Source organism: Protopterus annectens, chromosome 7.part0, assembly GCF_019279795.1.
Source record: "Protopterus annectens isolate FY-2018-M chromosome 7.part0, PAN1.0, whole genome shotgun sequence".
Taxonomy (NCBI): Eukaryota; Metazoa; Chordata; order Ceratodontiformes; family Protopteridae; genus Protopterus; species Protopterus annectens.
The window spans coordinates 1430734870-1430758695 of NC_056739.1; the positions used below are offsets into that span (position 1 = coordinate 1430734870).

The window sequence follows — 23826 nt, forward strand, 5'->3', positions numbered from 1 at the left end:
ATGCAACTCCACCTGTTAGCACAATTCCTACCAGGTTCTCTTAACTCTCTGACAGACCAGTTAAGCAGAAATCTTCTGGACCCACATGAAAGTTGCAGCTCAACAGAAGAACCTTCACGCTAATAACTCAGAAATGGGGCACCCTGAAGGTCACCTCTTTGTCACCCACAACAACCATCAGCTCAGCAAATTCTGCACCAGAGAGCATCACTTCATGGCTTGGAAAGTGGATGCCTGTCCTTCCCCTGGGTCAGTCTATCAGTCTATGCCTTTCCTCCACTACCTCTCATCCCCAGGGTACTGCTCAAAATAAAGGAGGAAAAACCAAGGGCAATTCTTATAGCTCCAGACTGGCCTTGCCAACACCGGTACCCCTTGCTGTGCAGCCTGTCCCCACTGCCGCCATGGCATTTTCCTTAGATTCCAAACCTCCTGACCCAGAGGGAAGGGGAATTCATGCATCTCCAATTTCAGACACTCAGTTTGGCAGCTTGGCTTATTCCCTAACCCCAATCTGCCAACCTCAGTAAACAAGTTCTAGATATTATATGTGAGGCCAGATGCCCTAGCACTAGACAGTCTTATGCTGACAAATGGAAAAGGTTCTGCACCTGGATCCAGGCTAAGGGAGCTAATATGGTACAGCCATCCTGCCCTCTCATCCTGGATTACTTAGCTGACATACTACACAGTGGCCTCTCTTTCTCCTCTATAAATATTCATGCCTCTGCTATCTCTGCTCATTTCCCTACTGAGCAGCTCCTTTTCTTGCACCCTTTGATCAAAGAATTCCTAAGAGGTGCTAGCAACCTGAGGCCACCCAGAAGAGCACCAACCCCAGCTTGGGATCTTAACTTTGTGTTGGAAAAGCTCACCCCACCCCCTTTTGAATCAGCTTCTTCTACGGAGCTAACATTTCTCTCCTGGAAAACAGCTTTCCTTCTGGCCATCACTTCAGCCAGAAGAGTCTCCGAGGTGCAAGTGCTCATGGCTGTGGAACCCTTCATCATCTTCCAGGCTGACAGGGAACTAACTCATCCTGCATGTCCAAGGTGGTGTCCAGAGTGGCTCTCAACCAATCCATTTATTCGCCCACCTTTTTGATCTTTTCATCACACTGTTAGTCATATCAATTGTAACCTGCTAAATCAAATCCTAATACACTTGTTAACTGCCATTATCCTGTTATTTAGCTGGGATGAAATAGCAGCTTTTTGGAAAAGTGGCAATGTTTAATGAAACGTAATTGAACTTGTATTTGCATTTCAGTAAAACATGTTTTTGGCTTTTTCATGTACACTATCATCTGTAATGTTCTCAGCTTGGTTTGGTTGCAAATTTACATTCTGTGTGGTTTGGTTATCAATAATTAATAGACAGAACAACAGGGGGACACAAATTGTACACTGTGGCACACAGCTATTGAGTATATCAGTAACAGAATATTGGATATTTCAATGGATCAGTAAAAAGGGTATCTTTTAAACCATATTTTGATGTTAGCACAAAAGTTGAATCTTTTTGAGTTTTTTGCAACAATAATTTATGGTTGCCACTCCTAATTGCTCATGTCAAATCAATGAGGATCCCAGCTACAACAAGTCATTTATTATTGTTGCAATAAATACTGCTGGTTGCAGAATATAGAGCATTAGATGTTATAATGGGATTTTATAATCCTAGTTGGCAGTATGTAAGCAGGTCACAGTTGTTTATCTGTTTAATAACTATATGTATAGCAGTTTTTCAAGTATGTATGTAACAAGGAGGAGATTATAGATGAGTTGGAAGCCTCAGAAGACTTTTGGTGTAGATATCTTATGGCAGAGATTACAAATGTGTTGGAAGCCTCTGAAGACTTTTCGTGCAGATACCTTAGGGCAGAGATTACAGATGTGTTGGAAGTCTCTGAAGACTTTTGGTGAAGATACCTTATGGCAGAGATTACAGATGTGTTGGAAGTATCTGAAGACTTTTGGTGTAGATACCTTAGAGCAGAGATTACAGATGTGTTGGAAGTCTCTGAAGACTTTTGGTGTAGATACCTTAGGGCAGAGATTACAGATGTGTTGAAAATCTCTGAAGACTTTTGGTGTAGATACCTTAGGGCAGAGATTACAGATGTGTTAGAAGTCTCTGAAGACATTTGGTGTAGATACCTTATTACAGATGTGTTGGAAGTCTCTGAAGACTTTTGGTGTAAATACCTTAGGGCAGATATTACAGATGTGTTGAAAGTCTCTGAAGACTTTTGGTGTAGATACCTTAGGGCAGAGATTACAGATGTGTTTGAAGTCTCTGAAGACTTTTGGTGTAGATACCTTAGGGAAGATATTACAGATGTGTTGGAAGTCTCTGAAGACTTTTGCTGTTGATACCTTAGGGCAGAGATTACAGATGTGTTGGAAGTCTCTGAAGACTTTTGCTGTTGATACCTTAGGGCAGAGATTACAGATGTGTTGGAAGTCTCTGAAGACTTTTGGTGTAGATACCTTAGGGCAGAGATTACAGATGTGTTGGAAGTCTCTGAAGACTTTTGGTGTAGATACCTTTAGGGCAGAGATTACAGATGTGTTGGAAGCCCCTGAAGACTTTTTGTGTAGATACCTTATGGCAGAGGTTACAGATGTATTGGAAGTCTCTGAAGACTTTTGGTGTAGATACCTTAGGGCAAAGATTACAGATGTGTTGGAAGCCTCTGAAGAGTTTTGGTGTAGATACCTTAGGGCAGAGATTACAGATGTGTTGGAAGCCTCTGAAGACTTTTGGTGTAGATACCCTAGGGCAGAGATTATAGATGTGTTGGAAGTCTCTGAAGACTTTTGGTGTAGATATCTTAGGGCAGAGATTACAGATGTGTTGGAAGCCTCTGAAGACTTTTGGTGTAGATACCTTAGGGCAGAGATTACAGATGTGTTGGAAGTCTCTGAAGACTTTTGGTGTAGCTACCTTAGGGCAGAGATTACAGATGTGTTGGAAGTCTCTGAAGACTTTTGGTGTAGATACCTTAGGGCAGAGGTTACAGATGTGTTGGAAGTCTCTGAAGACTTTTGGTGTAGATACCTTAGGGCAGAGATTACAGATGTGTTGGAAGTCTCTGAAGACTTTTGCTGTTTATACCTTAGGGGGAAGTAAGAAAGTAGCATGACTAAAGGCAGGAAGAACAATCCGACAAGAAGCAATGCCACAAAAACTCACCCATGGCCCGCCTAGGCATGATAGTTTAAAGACACTGCCAGTCTTCCACCTTCTTAGCCACTTAGGAGTTGCTCCCAGGTAATATCTTATCCCTTACTAACTACTCTACAGTTATCTCACTCCTCTTACTGCTCAGCCCCACACTCACCCTTTTGGCTCATGCTCCGATAAGGTGTTTTATATCCTTTCACATTTTTATTCTTTTACAGATTACCTGCAGGTACTATAAACATTGCTTTTATAACTACCACATCTTGGTTGGACTTGGCAGGCTTTAATATATGTGAGTGGAACATGCAACATGATTTTCTAAAAGCAGAGAGCTGTACAGAAATGCATGACTAATTTAATTTGTTCCCTCCTAATAATTTAATAAGAAGCACTTCCTTTCCAAAACCCAATTCATCTTAAGTTCCTACTCACCTGTATTAAACTTCCACTATCCAGAAAGCATATAATTTAAATTTACCTAGTGTATATATTTACACAGGAAATTACACATTAACGCCTAGCTGTTTGTTTTGGAGGATATCACTTTTTTCTGCAAAGCTAATTAACTAATACTTACATCGTGCATACTCTTTATCTTGTCCTTATTAACTTTTAGTTGGCTTAGAGGATAATGTTTCCCCCCTTTTAAATCTATATAACATTTTTATGTTTATATCAGTCAATTCTTTTGTCCTTTCTGAAACCATTCTTTGTTCGCTGCTGAGCCAATGTCCATCGTAATACTTCCACACTCTTTCTCAAAGCCATAAAGTCTTGTCTCACTCTGAGGACTAAGTTACTGTGATTTCATCATCTTACCCCCTCTTTATCTGCACTTCTTCCAGTGACATAATCTTTATTTGGTTTCTTTCTTTCCCTTTGACTCAGAACCTCATCTTGGAAATATATAATGAACAGAAAATGCATACACTTAGGTTTCCTGGAAATGTTCCCCCCATAGTGGGCCCCACTTCTATGCATAGCTCACCAGACAGGGCTAAGGCTGCTGTGCATTTTCAACCCAGCTGACCAGTAATATTGGTTTAACTAATTGCTTGGTTCTAGATCTCTTGTGACACCATTTCTTCTCCTCGTGCACTCAGATTACTTATGTTCCTTCCTCCTCCATTGAAATCTCTTTTGTTATTAATTCATAATACCTTAATTCCCTTCAACTGGTCTACAATACTCTTCTCCTTCTTGTTTCATGAGAACTTAATGGTAATTTCTCTCTCTCTTTGTTCTCGCCTTTCTTTACCTGTCTCCTCCCTGGCTAAGTTTGTTACACATCATCTTATTCATTCGATGTAGAAATTGGTGAATCGGGTCTCTCCTACTCCACTTCCACTTCCAAATGAGAGGACTAGTTAGATGTTCTTTCTGTTTCACTGTTGCAGTCATCACATTTGGGTTATCCCTGCAAGGGTAGCCCTCAGCTGGCCCGAATACCAGAGGCTTAGTATTTCTGGGTCAGTTGCTGTCTCTCCAGAAATGACGTCCGGTCGTCAGTAGTATAAAGTAAGGCAGCCAACGCCATTACATCAGTCTTTCTTGCCATGAAGCCCGAAGTAGATGCAGTTCGCATGAGTGCCGGTCAGCCACTACCTGAGTTCTGTCTACCGAATTGAAGCTAAAGTCTTCTTTCATGACTACCGTTCTTTCAAAAACAACAGAGTTTCTTAGCCCCAGGGTACGAATCACACCCAAGAAACCAATGACCAAATCTCAGGCACCTGCTTCCTTGACTCAGTCTCAAATGCTTAAAATGGTGGAAGACCTTATCATGCCGATCAGGGGAAGCCAAGCTACCCCCTCCAAAAGGAAAGGAGATCTGTCCCCTGTAGTTTTGTCTGAACCAGAGTCAGATGACTCTGATACATCTGAATATGAAGACTTGCAACACCTCTCTACTTATGACGATTCTGATGCACAGGATTCCACTCCTTCAGCCTCTCTCTCAGAGGATTTTTCCTTTGGGGAAAGCCTTAATACCTTAAGACAGCATTTCCAATGGGAGAGTCAGGACTACCTTCAGCCTAAAAAGAGACTTGGGGAATTCTTAGATCTTCCACAGCACAGACCCTTGGCCATCCTCCTCAGTCCTGGATGTTGCGGAGGATGTTTTCTTGGAATCCAGTCTGACTCCTGACACCCTCCCTCTTGCGCCCAGAAAACCAGACAGATACTACAGAGTCCATGACTCACACAAATTTATTTTTTAAAAATCCTACTGCTGACCCTGAGGTAATTTCTCAAGGGCCTAAAGGAATTAAATCAACCTCTACTAAGAATCTCACCCCCTCAGATAGGGATTCCCAAGCACTAGACAGATGGGGAAAAAAGTGTACACTTCAGCTACTCTTGCTATCAGAGCACTAAATTGTCAGTTCCATATGCTAAAATTTCAGCAGCATACCCTGAAACTCCTCAAACAAAAAATGTCTTCCTTTCCTGCTTATGCAGAATCTAAAGAGTTACAAGAGTTAATGCATTCTGCAAGTCAAGTAGCTAAACAGATCTTGCACTTGTAGTTTTGATGCCCTAGAAGCTTCTTGCAGGGCATCAATCACCGGATCTGTCCTTAGAAGGTATGCATGGCTTAAGGAACAGCCCTTGCCAGACCATGTCAAATCTAAATTATTGGATGCCCCCCTTGTACAAAGACAACTTATTTGGCACTAAGGCAGAAGAGGTCTTAAAAAAGATGGAAGAAAAGGCAAATTCTTTGCAGACAGTTAAGGATTTCTTACAGGTCCAGCCACCCAGGTTCAGCAGGCATTATCCCACCAAGCACTGGTCCTTTCCTGCTCCCACCAGGCCAATTCACCAAAGACCCTGGGGGACCAGACCCTCCCCCCAGACAGCAGCCACAGGGGATGCAGAGATCTAAGCAGTGGACTACCTCCACTTCACCCCTTATGGTAAGAACTCACAATGACTCACCTCCCCCATCCCCTCCCTCTGCCCACCTTCACTTTCTCCCTAGGAGGAAAACTCTCCTTTCACACAAGCACTTAGGCCACCATTACCAATGACCGCTGGGTTCTCAACATAGTGTCCCAGGTATGCAAATTTTCTTTCCACACCCTTCCAACTCCAAAAGGGTTCCCAGATCTACCTACAAACCAGTGGGCATAGGCGCAAAAGCAAGTCCTTTCCCTGCTCTCTATGAGGGCAGTAGAGCATGTGCCTGTAGGACAGAAAGGCCAAGGTTTTTCTACTCCAGACTTTTTCTGGAACCCAGAAAAGAGAGCACCTGGTACCCCATCCTCAATCTATCCATTCTAAACCCCTTCCTAGTGATTCCAAAATTCAAAATGCTCATCCTCCAGCAGCTGCTACCCATGCTCTCCAAGGATGCTTGGCTAGCCACCCTAGACCTAAAAAAGGCCTACCTCCCATTCCTATCAGGGAATCATGTAGGAAATATCTCCATTTCAGGGCAGGATCTCAGCACTTTCAGTTCTGTCAGCTTCCCTTTGGCTTATCTACTGCTCCCAGAGTTTTCACAAAATGTCTGGCTCTGGCCATTGCGTTTTGCAGGCAAAGGAATATTCAGATTTACCCACATTTAGATGACTGCCTAAGTCAGGCAGAAACCCAAGAAAAGCTGCTTAAGCACCTGGCCTTTGTACAGACCTTTCTAACCTCCCTAGGGTACACAATCAACGAAAAGAAATCCAAACAGGTGCCCACCCAAAGGATTATCTTCCTGGGAGCCAGCCTGGACACAGCATCCCAGATGGCATTCCTTACACCAGAAAAGCAAACTTTCCTAACAGCCTACTTCTCTCCACTAGCCACCAGACACCAGCTATCTGCAAGGAAAATCCTGCAAGCTCTGGGGTTCATGGTATCTTGCATACTACTCATTCCATATGCCAGAGTGCATATGTTGACACTTCAGTGGTACCTAAAAATCCTTTGATGTCAACACTCTCAAGACCTGGAAACTCTTATACCTATAATACCTTGCCTCAGAAAAGATTTTCTTTGGTGGTAAACAGCATGCTCCCTCAACAAGGGACTACCTTTCTCACCAACCCCTGCCACCCAGAACCTCACCACAGATGGATCAGACTATGCCTGGGGTGCACACCTGGACAGCAGGTGCATACAGGGTCAATAGAGCCCGCAACAAATCCATCTGTACATCAACCAAAAAAGATGATGGCTGTCCAGCATGCCTTGATAGCTTTCAAGCCCCTTCTCTCCCCAGGGGCTCTCCTGATCAGAACAGACAACACCACTGTGATGTGGTATATCAACAAGTAGGGAGGGACTCACTCCTACCCTCTATGCAGGCTGGCCATGACTCTTTGGCACACAGCCTCTGCCATGGAACTCCACCTGTTAGCACATTTCCTACCAGGTTCTCTCAACTATCTGGCAAACCACTTAAGCAGAATTCTTCCGGACCCGCACAAGTTACAGCTCAACAGAAGAACCTTCACCCTAATAACTCAGAAATGGGGCACCCCAAAGGTCGACCTCTTTGTCTGCCACACCAACCATCAGCTTTGCAAGTTCTGCACCAGGGAGCATCACTGCATGGCTTGGAAAGTGGATGCCCTGTCCTTTCCTTGGTCAGTCTCTCAGTCTATGTCTTTCCTCCACTACCACTAATCCCCAGGGTACTGCTCAAAATAAAGGAGGAAAAACCAAGGACAATTCTTATAGCTCCAGACTGGCCTCACCAGCACTGGTACCCTTTGCTGCACAGCCTGTCCCCACTGCCACCATGGCATCTTCCTCAGATTCCAAACCTCCTGACCCAGAGGGAAAGGGAACTCATGCATCCCTATTTGCAGACGCTCAATTTGGCTTGGCTTATTTCCTAACCACAGATTAATCTGCCAACCTCAGTAAACAGGTTCTAGATGTTATACTTGAGGCCAGATGCCATACCACTAGAAAGTCTTATGCTGACAAATGGAAAAGGTTCAGCACCTGGATTCAGGCTAAGGGAGCCAATACAGCACAGCCCTCCCTCCCTCTCATCCTGGATTACTTAGCTGACCTGCTACACAGTGGCCTCTCTTTTTCCTCTATTAAAATTCATGCCTCTGCTATCTCTGCTTATGTTCCCACTGAGCAGCCCCTTTTCTCACACACTTTCATCAAACAGTTCCCAAGAGGGGCTAACAACATGAGGCCACCCAGAAGAACACCAACCCCAGCTTGGAACCTTAACTTTATGTTGGAAAAGTACACTTTGCCCCCCTTTGAACCAGCCTCTTCAGCAGAGCTAAAATTTCTCTCCTGGAAGACAGCTTTCCTTCTGACCATCACTTCTGCCAGAAGGGTCTTTGAGTTGCAAGCACTCATGTGGAACCCTTCATCATCTTCCATAATGACAGGGTATCCCTCAGAACTAACCCATCCTTCATGCATAAAGTGATGTCCAGTATGGCTCTCAACCAATCCATTCATTTACCCACCTTTTTTCCTAATCCAGAGAGCAAGGGTGAAAGGATCTTGCACTCTCTAGATGTGCACAGCCAGCTCAGATTCTATCTAGACAGGACCAAATCCTTCATAAAATCTGATCAATTGCTGGTTAGCTTTGCTGCAGGGGCAGAGGGCAAAGCCATCTCCAAACAAACCATTTCCAAATGGATAGCACACTGCATCCATTTCTGCTACAAACAACATGGAAAGCTTCCCCCCAAGGGGATCAGGACTCACTCCACCAGAGCAGCCTGCACCTCTGCAGCTTTCCTCAGAGGAGTCACCACTAGGAACATTTTGGAGGCTGCCACCTGGACATCTGTTCACACCTTTACCAAACATTTCCACCTGCCTTTCTTCTCCAATTCCAGGGCACGGTTTGCCTCTGCATTCTTGCAGGGCATCGTAGCCACCCCATAGTTTCATTGACCGCCACCACCCATTTCCTCAGCTTTAGGAATCAACCCAAATGTGATGACTGCAACAGTAAAACATGAAGAACATAGTACAGTTGTGTACACTTACCATGAATGTAGATGTTTGAGTGTATTCACTGTTGCAGTCCTGGTTTCCCTCCCTCCATCCCCCTCTTCTTTCTTCTCTTTCCTTACAAGAAACATATTGGTATTTACTTTCTCCTGGTGGGGTTCTTCCACCACAACCTGGCTCCCATTTGGGGGCTCCTGACAGGTTAGGGCAAGAAAAACTGATGTAATGATGTCAGCTGCTTTACTTTACACTACTGATGACCTGACATCAGTCCTAGAGCAACAGCAGCTGACAAAGAAATACTAAACCTCTGGTATTCGGGCCAGCTGAGGGCTACCCTGGCAGGGATAACCCAAATATGATGACTGCAACAGTGAATACACTCGAACATCTACATGTATGGTAGGTGTACACAACTGTACTTTCCTCTTTCCCTTACTTTGGGAAGTGTTGCATCTTGCCCCAACTGCTACCTCTGTTGTACCATCAGTTGCTCTAGCACCATGTACCTGCACACACCTTTGCCTCCTCCTTATCCTATCTGCATTGGTATTCCCCTTCCAGGGATTGCTCACTCCCATCATCTGTTAGTACTCTTTATCATTTCCTCATAGATCTTAATGGCTGCCTTTCTAGTACATCAATAGTGCACCCTCCACTGCCACTTGATTCTTATAACTGCTGGGTATATCTTGCAGCCTACAGGCCCCTCTTGCTTTAAATGCCATAGCACTGGATCCATCTTTAAATTAGCTGATGTATCAGTGCTGAAAAGTACTCCTCCACCCTGTCTTCCACACTGCACATCATCAGTCCACACTTCTAGACTGTCTGTCTCAGAATCCTGTTTTACATCTCGGTGGAAGTGCATCTTAACAACAATGTGTCAACATCCTGCAAATGTGACATTATTGGATTTCATATTCTGCATGCCCTGTTGACATGTGGATACAGGCCATTACCTTTTTTTGGCCTGCTTTATGACACATTTCTGTACAAATTGGGTTTTGCCTCACACATCATGTCTTTCTGCTTCCCTATTTTCCAAGCTATGTGTTTTTAACCTCATTCTATCCAATCTGCATTTAATCCATAGTAGTTTACATTCATGACTCTCTTCTTGTCTCCTACGCCCATCGTACCATATATATATATATATATATATATATATATATATATATATATATATATATATATATATATATATTTTTTTTTTTTTTTTTTTTCAGGTTGTTCAGTTTTTTGTATTGATGTAGCCCACTATGGCCTGCATATTTTCTACATCAGTCACATCAGTTACAATTCATCTAGTTTCTTTAAAATGAAATTATTCTTATCCCCTTGGTTTACTGATTTACTCCCTTCCTCTTTCCCCACTCCTCCCTGTAGTCTTAAAGTCTGGCCCCATATGACTTTACATTTCAACTTCTTGGGACTTGCAAATACTGCTTTTCTAACTTAATGTTCTATTTTGTGTAGCTGCTTATGTAAATCCTTCTGCGCTCTGTCCTCTCTACCTTCTCTCTGGGAGTAGTTATGATATCCAATAACATTTTTAGTCCCCCTGACACAAGTCATTTTAATGTTTTTATTTGGCAGTTCACTATAGGATGTTTAGCATTGTTGATAACCACACTCCCTTGCCATGGTCTTTAAACACTATTCATATGCCTTTCATTTCCTTTCCTCATTGAAGTACCAATATTATTTTTGTTATTCACGGTTTAAGCCACTTTTCATTGCCTCAAACTTTCCCTTGCTATACACCACTGCTGCATACAAACCTGCCTCTTATAATTATAGTTGCTGCTTTATCATCCTACCAGCTACACTTCTGAGTGGTCATTTTCCTTGATGCCTTCAAAGCATGAGGTTTATCTTACATCTGGTCTACTCTGCCATCTTGGTTGTTTCACATAGTCTATCAATTCCATTGTTTTTTCAAAGCATTATATAGCCTGTAATTCCAGTTGTATGCCTTACCTGTATTATGGCTAAGTGCTTCTCTGTCTGTTCAAAATGCTTTTCTGTTTCAAACGTTTTTTTCCAAAATCTCACACATATTTTGTTTTATTGATATGAAGGTTGTCCACTCACCAAACAGGTACTCAGATTCATTCATTGTATCCACTCATGTATACTTGGTGCATACTTTAAGCATATCTGTTTGGTTCCACACCTCAGTCCTTATGGCCTACAACCTGTTTGCCACCTCTCAGTGTTCACAGTTTCCTTGTTTCAGTACATATTGAATGTAGATCAGCATGCTGACCCAGTTCCAGTCCCCATCTAGCTTCTCCTTGAAATAAAGCTGATTCCACCACACCTTGTGCTACAGTCATTTCTATGCAGCATTCAGAAGAGATACTATTTGTATTATTGCCTCATATGACCTTGATAAAAACTTGTGTTAGGTGTCAAAATGATCATAATGGTATCCATGACTAACTGAAACAACAAACAGATCTGTTGCTGCAGTTGTTCACATTGACAGATCAATTCCCTGGCATACATTTCCAAAACAACTTATCACTAGCTATCATTTGAAATTAGGTGTACTAAAGTTATGTTTGTATCAGAGAAAAGTATCCACTGCCCCATCTACTGACAGCATCTCAGTGTACTCCTGTCTTCTACAACATCTGGCACTCTTGCATATGCCTCCTTTGTCTTACCCCATCTCTCCATTTAGTGGGCCAGTGGATACTCTGTTAAGATAACAGTACTGATATCTGTCTCCCTCTCTACCTATCTACACACACACACATATTATAGATATATATATATATATATATATATATATATATATATATATATATATATATATATATATATATATATATATATATATATATATATATATAATTCTCATTATTTATTTATTTATTTGTATTTGTTTTTCAGAGTAGAGCACTAATTTCTATGGACCATTTTCAGACTCAGCCCAGGAGCAGTGTCTGGTTAAGTGACGTGCTCAGAGTTGTACAATCAGGCAATGGTAATTCAGGAAATCAAACCTTGCACTACTGCACCACAGGAAACAGCTCATTACCAAATCATTAATCCTCAAAGCCAACTGTCATACAGCCCTCAAAGCCAACTGTGAGACATTTAATTGTTTATTAACTTGTTAAGTGAATGGATCCATAGTGGACCTTTTCCAGCCTGATCTCAACATTTAGGCCAATTCATGTGCAAAAATGGTGCCATGTCATCATATCTAACCTGACTGCATTATGTTTTGTGAGTTGATTTTAAAAATAATGAATTTTAAGTCTCTCTGTCAGAACAAGGAACCTTAGTACTTATGTTTCAGTTAACTATGATTTATTTTGTCATGCATGGTTCGGTAACTGTATGGAATGTTGGTAAATGACTTTGTCATTATTTTTTTCTTTTTGTTAATATATCTGTTCCTAGTACCATGCAAACCCATTGACTGTTTTCCTGGCTTCCACACCAACCAACCCAAGGATAACTGGGTTGCACCTGCAATGTAACTCTTCATCAAGACAGACCCAACCTGCATGAGAAATCAATGTTATTGCTAACTCATCTGTAATGCTGGAATGTCTGGGAACAGATGATCCCTTTTGGAGTTGTATGCAAAGAGCCATCTTTCTTATGCAATGACATCAACAAAGGGAATCACCCCCCCCCCCCCACCCACACACACATAATCTCAGTAATGAATTGTGAAGCTTCTGGCTTATTCTAGAAGTCACACAGGCATTGGTCTTCCCAGTATAGGAGAGCTGCCCATTAGGATCTTCTTCTTATCCTCCTGTTTGGTCCTACCAGTGGTTCAAGTCCACTCTTTATCTTGGGGCCAGCAGAGATACAAACATGATATCCTGCCTCTGTATTACTAAGCTCAAGTTGTCTTTTTCTAAACATGCTTTCTTACTCTCAGTCTCCTGACTCTGGAGTAGTATAACTAAAAATAAAGGGAAACGTTTATTTTTATTTATTTTTTAAGTAACTTTTTTCATGTGTTCCGTGTCTGTGCAATTTGTAAGGCAGTACATTCAGAGTTTGTGGTTATGGTGATGAAGCATTTATGTTGGGAGTGTGGGGTGTAACCCTGTCTAAATAAAAATGCTTTGTTTTTGCATTTTCTGTGACTTCATATTTCCCACTATATTACAGTAATGATGGTTTGTACTTCTGTAGGTGTTTTGTGATAAAGTGAATTTTGACAAAACATGGCCCTGTAGATCATTATGAGCCCTAATGAATACTCAGTAGTACACTTTTTCTTACTATGGAATACCCTTGAGTAGATGACTGCCATTCACTTATTATGTAGAATAGTATGTTCATTACTAACCTAGCAAGACCACCATCGATACCACAAAACATCTACATGCATTAAAATAAATAAACAAGCTATCATGCGAATTTACATACTGTTGTATACCTTTGAAAATATTATATTTATTTTAGTGACGTGTTTTGTCAAGAAACTTGAGTGATGTATTCGTAACTAAGATGTAACTGTCATGTAAATTGCATTTTGCATTTCCATCCATCTTTTATTGATTGGGTTGGTCCTACTAGGTTATTGGGCTATTTTCAGGTGAACACTATTAGAAGACATTTAGCCTGGGAATCATGGAATTTCTCCTTCTTGGTTTAGTTGCTTTTGGATCTTTTAGATGCACCTGAACTGCCACACCAACCTAAGCAGGTGGGGCCTCAGTATCAGCTCATACAAAGTACAACATGCTCAGGAGTGCAGAACACTCCTTCTGCTACTCTACAGTGTCAGTCATCCATCTACCTGGTATGGGTAGAGAACCCACAGCCTCTTACCCAAGGGCAAGTATGCTTCCCGTTGTACAACTGACACTGGTATTTATAAAATGTATTGAATTCTGTATCTAAAATTTCCCTATATCTGGCCTGTAATTGTACATTTTGTTCCAAAGTGGCATATTCTGTGAAATAAAATAAGCCATAGTGAGAGATAGTTTTATAGACAAGATAGGCACAGGTAGACAGGCAGATAGATACATAGACAGGCAAACCAAAATAGAGAATTGACCTGACAGACAGACTTAAAGGAAGGAGATGTACGTAACTTAATGGAATATCACAAGCAGAAAATGAAGAATTCTGTCAATGCCTCCAGCAGAACGGATCAGCAGGTGTGAGTTACAGTGACATTTAAATGTCAGCAAACTTTGTATCCTCCTTCATCACAAGCAGTTCTAATAGTATTAAAGACATATTTATAATGGCCTTTTCAGCTGCTATCAGTAAGGTGAAAGGTAACAGGTTAATGAAAATTGTGATATTTTTTGTGACTAAACAGCTTTATAATTTATTACATTTAAATGAAAATATTTTATAATGAACTTAACCACAACAGCAAGGCATTTCTATGCATACATATGTTTTTTTATGAAATAATATCATAGATTTCTTCTGTGCATTTCTGTAAGAGATGTACAATGTGGGAGGGAAAACAAACTGAATTACAGTAAAAATTGCATTTCAGCTGTGAGGCCTTTGGGGTTTCTTCAATTTACTTGTTTCATAGTGTGGGTGGATTAATGTTAGTATTTTCTTATTCTCCATACATTTTAGATTCTCATCTCTCATTCTGATTTGAGCCGAAGCTGAGAGCAAGGACACTGCATTTTATGTATGCATTGAGCGTACATCATAAAAAGAAATGAAGATGAATCTTAGAAGAACCAGGCAAAGTTGCTGGCTCTTGCTTTGTTTACTAATTTGGGTACAAGCTGAAGAAATTCCACCTGAAGGTAAGTTTTGCATCTCCATCACTTACTGTTGTGTTCTATGTTTATATCATCTGCTGAGATCATCAACCATTATAGGCTGCTGTACATACATTGTATGTTTTCTTCTACCCTGTCCCATTTGTCTAAATTTTACATTAAATCTTATCAGTAGTATATTATTTCAAACATCATTTGTCATTTTGTAATAGTATTCTATTGCATGAAATGATATTTGCAATTGTATATTTCATCATTCCAATGTAATACATCAATCTTTCATATTCCATTGTCTTCATTTCTTTCTTTGCTTGAAACTTTCATTTTTCCTGTTATTTCTTCCTTCATTCCTTCTTTCCTATATTTTGCACAATAGTTTCCATGTTTCTTAGTTCAGTATACTGTGTAGTGTAATGCAGCAGTGTGATATTTTAACAACTATGATTTAACTCTGTGTTAGAATGCATATTTCAAAATGCAATCAAAATACTTTTATTTGTAACACACAGTGCACGCACCTTCATCAATGTTTATGATCACAGTCTTGACTCTGTGTTAGAAGCCTTAGAATATGTGACTATTTTTTCTCATAAGTATAAAGATGTACTTTTTTAAAAGACATCTCCCTGTCTTTCTATCTGTCTATCTATCTATCTATCTATCTATCTATCTATCTATCTATCTATCTATCTATCTATCTATCTACCTACCTACCTATCTATCTATCTATCTATCTATCTATCTATCTATCTATCTATCTATCTATCTATTTAGTCTAGAAGGTCTAGTCCACATATTCTTTTCAGCTATGACCTAAGCTTGTTAGACACAATTGCTTGATACAATATAGACACTTTAAAGAAAGTATATTATAGCATTCAACTAAAGATATTGCAAACAAAAACACATTTAAATGGATTTATATAACAAGGATTATACGCATGTAGGAATGCAACCATCTGCCTGGTAATGCATGCTGCCTATATGAATCGTACGTTTGTGTTTGTTCTTCTGGTGATTGACAGCCTGTATCATAGAAACTATAGAGTTAATTAAGCTAAAACTTCTGCATTTGAGTGTCATGTACTTACATACTGCTCGACTTAATGTTTCTAAAGCTATTTCATATATAATAGAATCTGAAAACACTGCCTAATTCTGACTATTGTCAAATTGTAGTTCAAAGAAATCTGTCATACATTTTTTTGAAGGTAAATGCAAATGGTAGTTGGTGGGCATAAGATTAGAGTAGAGTTTTTTCTCTGTTTTCCAAGCTAGCAATGTTATACTGGAAAAGTACCTGTTTGAATGAGAATGAATAAAAAAATGGAATTAGGCAAATGACATACCAAGTTTCAAACATTAGGTAAGTAAAGGTCTTGAATGAGAACCCCATTTAGGTGTAGGTTGTAGCTCATTCATGTTTTGCAAATAGATTATTTTGTTGTATGTTCAGCCTCTGTGACTATAGTGCAATCATTTGAAATCACTACTCCTAATAAATTTAGGATGAATGACATAATATATTATGTAAACAGTTGCAGCCACTGCATCGTGCATATGTGCTGATTTCGGTGACAGCAGTAAGGTATAGATTGTGAAAACTGGAAATTATTAGCAACAACGAGGCAGAGTTTATAAAAAAGGAGCTTCTCAGTATAAATATAGCTTTTGGTTGCTGTGACTTTTTCTGATCCATAGCATGATCGATTGTAATGCATTTATGCATTTGTTGATGCTGCAGCATTGAAATCTGTGATTAAAACAGAAAATACACATACTGTGAAATAAAAGGTTAGATTCGATGCCTATACTCCTCTTTAGACATTTCATTTTTATAATAAATTAACTAACATGGAAGACATTAATAGTAAAATTAATAAAATTCAGCAGTAGCAGTACAACCCCACCAAATATAAACATGCATATTCATATAATATAGAAAGTAATAAGCAGTGTTACTATTATAAATGGACAAGCCTTGATCATCATATAATTCCTGCATACAAATGCCTTTGCTTAAAACTACTGCTTTGATATATCAGTAAATAAAAGCTCCGTGAAGTGTTTTATTGCACTATTTCAGTGCATGGCTTTTCATCTGTAGTATAAGAGTACAATTAATGCTTTCCCTGTGACAGGTACCAACCATTCCATTTTATGTTCTTAAGTTTCAATCTCAGAACTAGTTTTGGCCAAATAGGTGATCACCAAACTGGTATACTTATTTACAAGCTTTTTCTGAGTTTCAGAATTTATCTAAGTTTATGTTCTAGATCTGGAAATGTAAACATTGTAAAACTTACTTTAATACTGCAGTAGCTGTTCCTGAAATTTAGTTGAGCTTTCTGCCAAATTATTACATTAGCTGCTACTGATTTTTTTTAGATTTTTGGGACATTTTTTCTTATTTGTTAGTTAAATTCTGAGGTATGCTGGCATTCAAACAGATGAGGCCATTTTCTGAAGTCCATGTACAGAAGACATGTGATGTTGTCCTTTCTTGATTAAGAAGAGGTGAAAATTTAATGCCCCCAAACTCCACTGAATACACGGATATAAACAGACATGTGCAAACACACATGCTCACACTCACGTGCATACACATGTGCACACACACACACACACACACACACACACACACACACACACACACACACACACACACACACACACTCAAACACACATGCATGCGCTCACATATGCTCACACTCATGGGCACACACATGTACACATACACATACAAACAAACTTATGCCAGAATCCTTCTCAATGAAGAGAATTGCAATGTCTTACTTCACTCTTCCTGTTTAGTGATCACGCCTTACGTGACAATTCTAGTTCCTCATGCTCTGCATATTATGTCAAGTGCTGAACACTTACAAATTACCACTTTGTTTTATTTTTATAAAACAAATGCATTTAACTGCATTTCTGTGCATCTGTATGATGTGTACATAATATGACTGTTACAATTAATTAGCAGCTTGTGGTTTTCAGTAAAATAACATTTTGACTCAGAGACTTCAGCAAGGAAAAGTGACATTTGAACTGTGATACAGAACTCATAGTGTTATTCTTATTGTCACACAGATGAACTGGGTTCATTTTGTGTCCCCAGCACTGGAGGAGGCAGGCAGAGAGGGAGACAGTTGAATGGGTGTTGTCCATTAACCACTTCTTGGGTGTGGGAAGGGTTGCATGCACTGTTGGGCACATGGACTTGGTACAATTTGTCCAGTGGAGACTAGGGAAACCACCACTCATGCTTCCCAAGGGTTGGGCTGTTTGAGGTGTACACCCTTTTCAGAAGTAAAGCAGTGGACTTCATTGATAGCCCCTTGCATCAATTCACCCCCCCCCCCGGCCTTTGGCTGATTGCATGTTGGAGCTTAGGGCCAGCAAAACAACAAAATAAAAAACAAAAGCCCCTGAATGACTGCCTGAAAGATGATCTCTCCTGACCAGCTCACTCCCCAGTGATCAGAATTAATGGGTCAGTTATTAAAAAGGGGACTGATGACTAGAAGGCAAAAAGGAAAAAAAGCACTCAAGATTGCATCACTTAATGTAAGTCCATTGAATTGATAATAACCCTAACATAAAGAAAACTAAATCCCCTTAAGACTGACTTATTTTGGTAAATTGTCATTTTGGTCTATGCAGTAATAGCAACTTATCTGCATCATGTTTAATTTCAAAATACCAGATCCATAATCATGACCATATGATTCATTCAGAAATGTATTAATATATTTTTTCTTAGCTTGCCACTTCCTGTCAAAGACAGTTGCCATAAATCATAAATCCTCAGCAATATTCTTCAACTCTACCTGACTATATACATAGGAAGTTTACATTTGAAGTTTAAGCCAAAAAGGAAACACAAACCATGGAGCCATTTTAAGGCCAGAGTGTACCAGATTGTTGTCTTCTGAACCATGCAGAGAGGACTATTTGGAGACTGAAGTCCTGCTCAGAACCTGTAAGTTCACAACAGATGACCTCAAGAGTTAGAAGTAACTAGAATACAGCAAATATTTTAATCAGCACTATTTATTTGTGGTTTATTTAAACTTATGAAGTGCATTGCTTTTATTGTTTTTTATTTCATCTTAAAGAATTTTATTATTCCATTTCAAAAGTATGTGGCTTTATTAGTATGAAAGAGTAAGTTAGAAAAGTGTTCCAATATTAACTGTAGGTTACTGCCTTTCTAAGATCAACTGTTTTAGCTATAGTTGTCTAATGAGATGGTCACAACTTATTTCTTCCTTGAAAGAAAATTAGACTGAAATGATTCTTTAGATAAATTTTTTGTTCAGCAAATCATTGGTTCAAGTGGTTGGAAAAAGATATAAAATATACATCAGAGAATCTAGAACCCATAGATTTTGGTGACCTAGTAACCTTCAGACCACGGCCGGCCTTAGGCATAGGCGAACTAGGCGACCGCCTAGGGCGCCGTGCAGGCCGGCCTCAAAAGGGCGCAATCCACGGATCGTCGGAGTGAAGCCAACAGACACCAACGTTTATTTATTTATTTATTTATTTTATTTCTCACTGCCCTAAGACTACAACTGCGCCCTCCCCAGCATCAGAAGGGCGCAGTTTACAGAGCCTAACCTGGAAGCCAAACAGAGTAACAGACAACAACGTTTTTTTTTTATTTCAAGACTACAATTGCGGTCTCCCCAGCATTCTGATGCTGGCTGGGGAGGGCGCAATTGTAGTCTTTAGGGCAGCGGACTGTGAAATAAAAAAAAAAAAAGAAAAGAAACGTTGTCTGTTTTTCCAGGTTAGGGTCCTCTAAATTGCACCCTTCTGACAGAAGGGTGCAATTTACAGAGCGGAGTACTAGTATGTGTGTGTGTTAGCCTTGGGGCAGGAGGTAATGCTTAATGTCACTTCACCAAATGACACCGCTTCAAACAGCTACAGTTTAAGGTTAGAGGTCTGGATATTCTCACAAACTGATGCCAAAGCTCCTCCTAGTCTGGAAATTAGGTTCCCCTCATCTCTGAACTAGCTACGGTATTGTGCCAACTTCCACTTTAAATAGGTAAAATAAGGCTGGACATTTTGGTCGCATGTCCTCACCTTTCAAAGTCATGTTAAAGCAAGACCGATTACTACCCAACTTTCTGAGAGCAAATGCTTGCTGTTGGTGCCCTTTGTTTCTCCATTTGTCTCACTGTTCGTAGCATACAGGTATGGTTGTACAATGGTGTTGGTGTTTCTTAATGGTGTCAAGATAAGGTGGAAGGAGTTACCTGGTTACGATATTGCATAGGAGCAGTTAGCACTGCTAACACGTTATCAAATATATTTAGGCTTACATAACTAACTAAAATGAAACGTGGTTGAATGCTTTGGTCTGTTCCTCATATATTTGTGGTTTTCTGGCTGTGCAGTTTAGCAATTTAGCAGAATGTCCAGCTTTTCGGCTTATACTTTGGCCAGTTCCTCATAATTCTGTGGCTTCTTGCTGATCACAGGGAATATCGGATGACTGAAGTAATTAATTTTCAGTTTCAGACTTTAGATCCTTCAAGAAAGGCATGTTGAAGCAAGTCCTGGTACGCTAGCAACTTTATTGGTTTATTAGAGGAATATTTAAATAATTTTGACAGAAAAAAGATTGGTTGTGTCTGATGTGTTTGGTTTGTGGGCAGAGTTGTTACTGGCCATTTGTATTTCACTAGAATTGGGGTCGCTAGATGGTGGTGGCAGTGCAGTGTGGAGGTGGCATGCTTTGGAATAGTCTATTGTCTATTAACCGCTAAAGAGGATATTCAGAAATGATATATATGCTACCATAATCATAATCAGTGGGATTGACAGAAGGGTGCCTTGTTACTGAACATATAAAATCTAGCTAAAAGGGACAGGAAATATTTTTTTGTCAGGGTCTTAAGATGAGGTAACACATAGTATGGCTAAATCTCATTACCATTGTTTCAGTTTGAGAATAGGTGTTTTAATTCATGATTTTATATACGATGCTTTGGAAGATAATAATTAGTTTCAGTCGCATTTTAGCAAGGATGCAAGTAATTTAATTGGCAAGGCTGGACAGTGACTCAGAAGCTTCCTGCACATGAGAAAGTAGGTTTAATTCAAAATGGCATGTGGTATGGAAGGTCTACTTGGAATGATTTTTCACGGGCCACGAGGGAGGAGGGGAAGGCGGAGCTGTCTGGATTTCATGTCCTTCAAAAAAAAAAATAAAAATCAGCCTGACACACCTTTCAACTGTACAGCTTTTGGCTGGGAGCTCTATTCCCAGTGCAGGTGGCTAGACTGCTGACACTGCATGGCAGGTTTTGGTGGGTGATGCACTCTCTGCCTGAGTTAATGGTAGCTCATGTAGATATAAAAGATATTACAGAACCTATCAAAAATCAACTTTTTAAGTTACAAAAGTGCAATATTTAAACTCTATCCCTACTTTTTCTACCATTGCATCTACATGATGTTAGACTTTGTTCAGATTTATTGCACTAAGAGTTTGAGAGGTAAGCATACCTCTCAACTGTCCAGACTTTTGCCTCATATTTTTGACCTATTCTTCATAAAATTTGTGTTTTTTCTGGCAAATCAGTGAGGATTTAAATAACTAAATGTCATACATTTGATTTTTAGCCTTTATTTCCTTCAGAAAATGCATGCTAAGACAAATGCTGTTATTCTAGCAACTTTCTAAGTCTATAAGAGCAATATTTATAATCTGCCCCTGTTTGGAGGCCTTTGCCCCCCCCCCATTATTTTAGGCTTTGTTCAGATTTCTTGTGCTAAGAGGTTGAGGGGTATGGAGGCATGGTATGTAATGTCCTAGTTGTCAATTATTAGTTGCATTTTAAAAGGGATAGGGGTTCTGCATTCCTTAGTGTGCCGTCCTTTGTTTAAGATGCCTAGTAACTATGAAAGTGTCTGTTTCTGTTATTCTCTATTGCAATATTACCAGTGTATCGTTTTTTCTTTAATGTGGCCTAGGTAATTAATTCTTCAACGGCAGCAAGCACTGAATTTGTAGATGGAACAGTGAAATGTAAAGTTCTTTGACAGTAACAGCCTCTTCATTAGTTACAAATATCTTTAATGTAGAATTATTGAGAAGAATTTTACTTCTGCAGAGATTGTGCTTACTGACTGATACTGTTTAAGGAAGTTTGAGGGGCCATTTATTGTTAAAATGTTCTGAAATGGGCAGGTTTGTCATTATTGGGTCATACATTTTGTTTTATTACTTACTGGAAAAATGTTCAAAACTACAAATTTAATACACTGTAACAAGTGTAAATGTTTTCAGTGTGCAGCTAGCTGTTTTTTGTTTATCAAATGGCACACTGTGTTGTACAATCTGAAAGCATGTTAGTAGCCTAATTGCCCTTGGTGCAGAAGGCTATGGATTCCACTCCCACACCATGTAGCTGGAGTGCTGATATGCAGTGCCTATATGATTGTTGATTATTTGGTGCATTATAAGGGGGGATAGGGTTCTACACTCCTGAGTATGGCCTTTTGTATGAGATGCCTAGTGACTGTGAACTTATTAGTCATTTCCTATTGCAATATTACCAGTTTACCAATTTGTAATGTAATATAGGCAATTAATTTTTCAAGGGCAGCAGGCACTGAATTTGTAGATAATATTGATATATAAAGTTGTTTGCCAGTAGCAACCTCTTCATTAGTTACAGATTTCTTTAATGTGGAATTCAGATGATTTTACTTCTGCAGAGATTGTGCGTGTGGAATAATATTGGTGGATTATAATGATAGAAGTCTTTATTTATTTTTTATTTATCATTTGTTGACCGGGAAAGTCCAACTAGGTTCCATAGAGCCTGTTTTCAGCGGAGGCCCGGGGAGAAATGCTCCAGATGCATGTCTTTGGGATGTGGGAGGAAACCGAGTACCTGGAGGAAGCCCACGCGAACACAGGGAGAACATGCAAACTCCACACAGAAGGCACCCCAGCCAAGAATCGAACCAGAGAATCTTTTGCTGTGAGGTGACAATGTTAACCACTTCACCGCCCAAGATGTGCTCAAGTCTTGAGTGGCCTTTTATTGTTGAAATTTTCTGGAATGGATAGTTATTGGTTCATACATTTTGTTTCATTGATTATTAAAAGAATGTTTAAAACTACAAATTTAAAACATATTCTAACAAGTGGTGCTGTATTATACAAGGAATATAATTCAATACAATCAGGAAGGTGAATTAAAGAATAACTTCATGAATGCCTGGTCCTAAAAAATGTGTGCAAGGAGTCTGTTTTGAAAACAACTCAAAGGTAAACTTAATTGTCCACCAACCAGATGCATTTCTATGAATGTGGGTTTTCATGCTGTTTCAATGAATGTGAGTTTTGCCATTTCAATGAATATAAGTTTCAAAGACAGAGAAGTTTACTGCTCGTGCTAAGTCTGTGTTCATTGTGAGACTGTATTGTTTGTTTAGCAAATGGCTATCTGTGTTTGTGCTATTTTATTTCAATATCTGTAATAATTGTAGAGGAAAATAGAACAGTATGCATGGTAACTGGTGAGATAACCAAATAGTGGAACACTGGAATGGCTGAGGAGGAGGCTGCTGCTGGGAGTTGCTCTGGGATGCTGGTCTATTACCCTTCCTAGAACTCTATTTGACCATGATCTGGCTCTGGTATTTCAAGAAGAAAATACATATGCAAAGGTAGCTGCAGTTTAACTACATTACAAGGTATCTTTTTCTTCCTAAGCATTTAAATAATTTAAGGAAATGACTGGAGTGGCTTTCTTGGGGAATGACCCAGTGGGTGTGGCTCAAATAGGGGTGTTTCATGTGTGGTGTGGGTGGGGCTTAAAGGCACTACTCCATTTCGGCTAAGGCCGGCCCTGCTTCAGACCCCTACTTAATTCATTTAGTTCAGTTCGATCTTGACCAGTCTTACTGTTCAGCT

At 39.8% G+C, this 23826-nt stretch overlaps 1 protein-coding gene across 13 annotated transcripts in view; it reads left to right on the forward strand.

Annotated features, from left to right (window-relative positions):
- Positions 1 to 23826, forward strand: part of CHL1 (cell adhesion molecule L1 like) — a 1311467-nt gene that overhangs the window by 405953 nt on the left and 881688 nt on the right. For all 13 annotated transcript variants that reach the window (XM_044077996.1, XM_044078002.1, XM_044078005.1 and 10 more), the window contains one exon: positions 14722 to 14900. In XM_044077996.1, coding sequence (XP_043933931.1) covers positions 14810 to 14900 — 91 coding nt within the window. In that variant the 5' untranslated portion in view covers positions 14722 to 14809. The remainder of the gene's footprint in view (positions 1 to 14721; positions 14901 to 23826) is intronic.